Source organism: Castanea sativa, chromosome 5 (assembly GCF_040712315.1).
Source record: "Castanea sativa cultivar Marrone di Chiusa Pesio chromosome 5, ASM4071231v1".
Taxonomy (NCBI): domain Eukaryota; kingdom Viridiplantae; phylum Streptophyta; class Magnoliopsida; order Fagales; family Fagaceae; genus Castanea; species Castanea sativa.
This window is the reverse complement of record NC_134017.1, coordinates 56,900,271-56,907,496: the sequence shown is the minus strand read 5'-3', so window position 1 is coordinate 56,907,496 and position 7,226 is coordinate 56,900,271. Positions and strand designations below refer to the sequence as shown.

Here is a 7,226-nt window from a genome sequence, read left to right as displayed (position 1 = left end):
CTTCTGTGCAGATCTGTTAGCAAATAATGACATTTATTGATTTTTTTAATTATTAATTATTTAAATAAAAGCATTCATGGGTTGCGCCATTTACTATATCTTGTTATGTGATGAATATTTTTTTAAAATTTATTGAAATGAAAAAAAACATTTAAACAGATCCATTTGGATTAGAATGTCTAGCTCTAGCTAGGTACTATATTTGATCAAGACATTGTTTAGCACAAATGAAATTGGGCTCGAGCATGAAATCTGAGCCCAATAAGGTATGCGAGCCTACTTAGGGTAAAGGCTGAAAGTGTGTTTGGACTAAAAAAGCTAGGCCCAATATAAATAAAGCATTCACACTCATGTTTAGCTCAGGCCCGGCCCATAGATCATTCTTTCCCAAATTTCATTTACCTATTAACATCGCTCCGTTTCTGGGTTTGGGTCTTCCTCAAGCTCTTCAGAACACCCAAAAAAAAAAAAAAAAAATCTTATACACAAAACAGAAAGGTCAGTTTTTTTTTTTTCTTCCTCTTTTTATTTTTTATATTTTAAAAAATTATATGAATAATCTTGTCAACTAATTCTTTGTTTTATGGTTGGGTTCCCAATATTTTGTACTGAAATCAACCACGCTCATCACCTGTTTGATGAAAGTCCTGAATGGGTTCTGTTTTGATATAAAATCAATGAAATGAACAGAAAAGAATTAAGATTAATTTTTGTGTGTGTCATGTATGTGTCTGAACTAGAAGATGATGCATTTGTAACTATTGGGTAGAGTTAATAGAGCTATTGTTGAGAAATTTCACATGTACATGGAAGTTTGTTTCCTTACATATATATTATCAAAAAAGGTGTGTTTGTGGCATAACTGAAAATCACTCAAAACAATTCTCTGTGGCATTACTGTCTAAGGTTCAGAACTCACCCAATTTCTAAAAATTTTAAAAAATCTCCCCTGTTAATGTTATCTTGCTTTTTAGTATATACCGCTTCCAAATCTTGCAAGTTTGCAACTTTTGGTGCTTAAGTTTTGCTAGAAGTTCCACTCAATCTCTGAAGAGTATGTTGGTTTTTGAGAGTATGTATTAATGTCAAACTATTCACTCCGTGGTTATCCTGGATTTGTTCATAAATAGAGGTTGCTTTCTTACATTGAATGACTTAAAATTTCTTGAGACTTGAATTTTGTTTCTCCTGTTGATTAAATATAACCCATATAGGGACTTTCATTATTTCCCCCAAAAAGAGTTACAGAGATTATAACAGTTCATCAGCTATGCGATACCTAATTACTTATCATTTGTGTTTTATTTTCATGTAACAGATAGTAAATTTGAATAGATAGCCTTGTTATTGTAGAGAAGCAACCATCTGTTCAATTCAAAATGAAGGAAGAAGAAGTGAACCGATGCCAGATTCAGGAATGGTACCCAAAATTTAAGTCTGTTTCCATTAAAACCCAAATCCATGAACTTCCAGAATCCTTTATCCAGTACCTTCTTGATGATTCTGGCCCTTTCCTTCTACCTGTTTCCATCTCAAATGATGATGCCCTACCTAATAGAATTCATAATCCAGAAGAGGAAGAAGACTATCAGGTATCGGAAGGATCTGGAGATGAGTCTGAAAAACCTTTGCCACCCCCTTCTTTCCCAGAACTTGAATTGAAGATTAAGGAATCTATCAAATCACTAGGGGGTTCAGTTTTTCCTAAATTGAATTGGAGTGCACCTAAAGACTCAGCTTGGATCAGCACCATTGGGACACTCCAATGCACCACGTTCAGTGAGATTACACTCTTGCTAAGAGCATCTGACTCCTTGATCCATGATTTGTGTCATGCATATGATTCATGCACTGATAAGTCATTGTCAAGACCCCCAAGTTTCTTCCTTGCACTCCGCAAGTGGTACCCATCCCTTCTGCCAGAGATGGAATTCCGTTGTTTTGTATGGGGTCAAAACCTAGTTGGTATTTCTCAGCGTGAGGTCACTACTTTTTACCCTGTTCTTCTTGAGAAGAAAAGTAATATTGAGTGGTTGATCAGGCAATTTTATGAGGATCAAGTGAGGCTGAAATTTGAATCAGAGAATTACACATTTGATGTTTATGTTACAAAGGATGAGCGGGTTAAGGTTTTGGATTTCAACCCTTGGGGTGCATTTACATTGCCATTGTTGTTTAATTGGGAGGAGTTAGAGCAGAACACTGGGGAAGAAGGAGACCAAGTAGACTTTAGAATTGTGGAGAGCCAGTGTGGTGTTAGGCCAGGTATGAAGACAGCAGTGCCATTCGATTACTTGGATACCAGCTCTGGGAGTGGCTGGGATCAATTTTTGAGGAATGCTGATGAAGAGTTACAACAGCAGATCAGGTCTTCTGGAGCAGGTGCTTGAGGTAATGATTGTATTGATGATTAAGAATAGTCTTGCAGTTTCTCTGAATCAGCTGCGGTTCATATATTTACTTCCATGGGGGCAGACTATATCTGTAGTCTGGGTTTTTATTGTTTCTTATGCCGTTGCTGAAAAACAAGATTTTGCATCCACAATCAATAACATAATGATGAAGCTCGATTTGTGCAATCTCCATCCCTGGCTTGTGTACTATAAATTGATTGTTGTTCCTCAAACGTGTACTTTAAATTTTACTTTTTGGTGGTTTCATAAAATCTACTTCAAGTTGTCTTTTTCTTTCCTATTCCTTTAGTCTTGCATCTCAGCTTCAATGGGGTTTCGGATGTTTTTGTTAAATTTAGTGTTGTATCCAATTGGAATTCCTTTCCCTGTTTAATTTTTCGGTCAAGCATAGTTTTTGCAGTCTGTTTATATGAGCAGAATTGTATTGAGGAGAAATTGTTTTATGCTGTTTTCTTAGTTAGGATCCTTTGATATCAGTATGATTTGAGATTTGATTATAGGCAAACGAGGGCACACCATTTTAGATGCAATATAATGCCTGAAACATAGGTTAAATGCACAAATTGTAACAGGTGTATCGGAAGCTATTCATATAATAGGATTATCGTATTTGGTAGTTGTTCTGATAAAGTCCTATTTTAGTTTTATTTGGACAATCCACTTCACGCTTTTTAAAATTTTTATTTATTTATTATAGTATTACACACTTTTGTATTACCTATATTAATTGTTGTATTTATGTTAATGCACTAAAACAAAGGCCGAAGTGAAGACCCTTACTGGGATAAAAGAGCAAGGAAACAGAAAATTACTCTAAGAGAAAGACGGGGAATGCATTTCTTAAGGAATTAAGGATGTCCTTTCCAAATAGATCTTGAAGTGCTTTTTAACCCGTTAACTTTCATTTGTTTTGGGTTCTTATGTTCATATATTTTTTTTAATAAATTTTCTATTTATATACAATTTTTAATAAAAATATAATGTGAATTTTTTTAAAATTTAATTGGGGTATGATAGTAAATTTATACAAATTCTTTTTTCTATTCTCTCATTTTTCTTTTCAACCAAATAACAGAGTTTTCCAGAGGTAATTTTTCAACTAGCATGCATTTGGGAGAGAATATCGTTAGTTAGTATGCATTAGAAACGATTCAGTAAAATAGCATCTCGTGTCTCTTAGACTCGAGTTCACTGCATCAAAGACTTGATTTCTATGTGTTGGCCAGCTGAAGTGGAGTTTAATCCACGTGGAACTCGAGTTTTAGGCACTCGAGTTCCGTTTTTTCCTTCTCTATTTTCCCCTTCTCTGTTTTACCCTTCGCCCTGTTCCCTTTGGACCACTATGGCCAATGATTTCTCCAACTCTTAAAACCCCAAACCCACTTTTGAAGACAACAAACCCATAAAACAACAAAACTAAGCAACAATACCAGACTGAAACATCAAACCCATGCATGCTCAAGTGCCGAGGTCAACAAACCCAAGCCGCTCCAGTACCAAGATCAACAAACCCAAGCTTAGGGAGTCGCTCAAGTGCCAAGATCGTGATTTTTGGGTTTGGGTTTTTGCTTTGGTGCCAAGATATTATGAATCCGTGGGTTTGGGTTATTGCTTCGGTGTTGAGATTTGATGAATCCATGGGTGAGGTACAAGGAGAAAAGGAAGAACAGGGAGAATGAAGGAAGAAAGGAGAAAATGAAGAAATGGAACTCAAGTGTCTAAAACTTGAGTTCTACGTGGTTCCTCGTGGAAAATTGTCCACATTAGGCGTTTCCTAGCTCTAGAACTCGAGGATTTAAGACTTGAGTTTCACCCTGAACTCGAGTTTTTAAAACTTGAGATGCTATTTTCCAATTTTGTTTTGCCAACGTGCCCATTAACGATATTCTAAGAAATTTATAGTTAAATGGAAAAATAATTCGAGTTTTCCATCCTTCAAACCAAACACAAATGAAGGAAAACTAATCTTTTCCATTCTCCCACCATTTTTGCATGAGCTGAGGCAAATTTGCCTATACATGGTTACTGTAGCAATAATCCAAATTTACTTAAGTTTACATTGACTGATGTATGTAATTTTTTAAAGTTGAAAATGCAAAATTTACCTAGAGAAACTGCATCAGTCTGGCCAAAATTTTCCATCTATTTCACATTAAGATCTTACTTTTTCTATTTTACAATCTATTTAATTTAAATAATAATATATTTTTAATTTATTATTATTATTCTTTTGTTCTTATCTCTTTATCTTTTCTTTGTACTTATCTTTTATCTTTGACCTTATCTCTCTCAGACCACTCTTTGCTTCTTCCTTTCAAAACCACTTCTTCTTCTTCCTTTCACGTGTCTAATCACCCCTCCACAAGTAGCTTCTTCTTCTTTCTCTCATAGTTAGATGAACTCTCCACCACAAGCACCAATCTCCACCATAAGCACCACAAAAATCAAAACCCACAAACATCGATCTCTGTCCACCCACAAGCACCAATCTCCGCTATCAGCACCGATCTCCACCGCTAGCACCGATTCACAAGCATGCAGACCCATTTCTATTGACCCACAAACTCTGATCTCTGCCACCAGTATCAACCCACTGATCCACAAGTGGCCAACACCAACACCAATCTCTCTCTCTTTCTCTGTTGGTGTGTTTGTGTATCTCTGTGTTGATTTGTCTGTGTGGATGAGTTTGTGTGGGTGTGTTTGTGTATACCTGAGGAAAAATAAGATGAGGAAAGGAGAAGTTTGAGACTGAGTTTGTTTTGCACACGGAGAAGAGAGAGAAAAAAGTTGCGAAATTTTGAAATTAATAAAATAATATTATGCATAGCTACAGTAACCATGCATATATATACACAATTACTGTAGTAAATGTGTAAATATACACAGTTTTAGAAGGACTAATGTGGGAAGTTTTGTGGCTTAAATGTGTAAAATTCATTTCTTTTTATATTATGCAAGAGTATACAAGAGCAGATGCGGATGCTCTTATGCTATCATCCATTGGCTAATATGAATGATCAAGTTTTTTTTTTGAGACTTTTAAAGAAACAAAATCAGTTCCTACTAGAGTTTTTATTAGAGTTTTTAGATTATTTTTACTACTATTTATGGATTCTATTGCACTTTTTAGTATTATATATGAGTCTCACTGTACTATTCAGCTAGCTTTTACCTTTTTTCTATAGTACTTTCAGTAATTTTTTTTTGATTTTAGCTAATTAAACTGTTCCCAAATGGACTTACATATCTATATTATCCTCTTCGTAAACGAGTTATTTGAAACTTTTGACTTTAAACTTTAAAGTTAATTAATGCACTCTGATGAAAGAACTCATTCTTGATATCTTGGACCAAAAGTATTGCATTTGGTTCTTGTAAGGTTAACTTTATTCAATTATGTGTTGGTTTTATTTCGTTCAAAATTTGCTTGTAATTCAACATTTAGAAACCCTGTATTTAGGTGAGAATAATGTAAGGGTTGTGTGTGAGAGAGTGTGAAGATTTAATTAAGTGTGTGCAATCAAGAGCATTCTCGCAATTGGAACTCCAGACTAACTTGTGAGTGGTGACTTGCTAGAATCCAAGTACATGTGTGAAGCATGCAAGAAGTTGAAGGGTTAGTACAACTGGATCACAACAGGATAAAAAGTACAGTTTGACCATTCTATTATTTGGCGACTACAACTCGCAACTTGTCCTAGTCGTGAGTGACTCCCCAAAGCCCCCTACTTTGCAGAAAAATGATTTTTCATAATCCTTTTCATACCCTACTATAAATATTTTTATATCCACGAAATGTAGAGAGTTTCTAGAGAGAATTTTGAGAGATAAACCCTAGAGAACAGCAAGATTGATTTATCCACAATCTTATACATTTGATTCTCCAAATTTCTTTACTCTCACCCTCTCCATTGTCATACCCTTGAGAGGATCTTTGGCCAAATCCTTACCTTACCATATTCATATAAGTGAGAAGGTTATTTGGTGATTGGGAAGTAGTTCAAGAGAGAACCAATTCATTTGGTTGATGCAAATGGCTTATTGCGGGATTTGAAAAGCTAGAGAAGACACAGTTAGGCTTAACCTTGTTGGAGCAAGAAGCTTGGATGGCTTAGGTGCATTGGGTAGATTAGGCTTTGAGGGTCTATTGCTATTCATGTATCCCAACTGATTTTCTAGTAGATAATTTTACCACTTGGAGGGCGGTGGAGAGGTATTTTGCTGAGTTCTTCGGTTTCCTCTTCGATAACACATGTCGGTGTTATCTTGCGTTTGCTTCTCTCTATCCCTTACTCTTTGCCTTTAATTATTGTTGTGTTGTGATTTAATTATGGCTTAGAGTAGTTTATTTGTTTGGGCATAACTTATATTTATCATTCTGCACATATATTATTTGAATTTAAGCTTGTGTTGGTTTTTTTTTTTGAAATTAAGGGGTCTAAACATTCATTAGTATTTTACACACCAAGTGAACTTTCAATTCCACGTTTCCTCTAATTTAGCAGTCCCACAAATTTCAACTTCAAAGGTAGTTAAGCTACCTGACATGTCAATTTTGCAATCGATTAATTTTCCATCATTTCAATTTTGTACGTTTGGATTCCACCCCCCCCCCTTCTAGTTTATTGTAGGATTTGACAAGCAATAATAGTTGTGACTTCAATAATTCATTTTTTAGCATCTATTCTTTTTTCTAGTACTATTTATTTAGTTTGTTAGCATCAATTTATTTATTGATCTCTTAGCGGAAGCATTTTTAACTTAATTAATTTTAAAATTCACATTAGAGTTATATTAAAAGCAATTTTC

The 7,226-nt window shown here is 35.0% G+C and overlaps 1 protein-coding gene across 1 annotated transcript; it reads left to right on the top strand.

The window, feature by feature from the left end:
- The first annotated feature begins 402 nt into the window (after positions 1-402).
- On the top strand, positions 403-2,797 carry LOC142633870 (uncharacterized). Its single transcript, XM_075808124.1, has 2 exons — positions 403-498; positions 1,319-2,797. Exon 2 carries the CDS (start codon positions 1,380-1,382, stop codon positions 2,388-2,390), a length of 1,011 nt encoding a protein of 336 aa, XP_075664239.1. The 5' UTR covers positions 403-498; positions 1,319-1,379; the 3' UTR covers positions 2,391-2,797.
- Positions 2,798-7,226: the final 4,429 nt, after the last annotated feature.

Coding starts and splice junctions, on each gene's coding strand:
- LOC142633870 (XM_075808124.1), top strand. CDS start 1,380: ATGAAGGAAGAAGAAGTGAACCGATGCCAGATTCAGGAATGGTACCCA.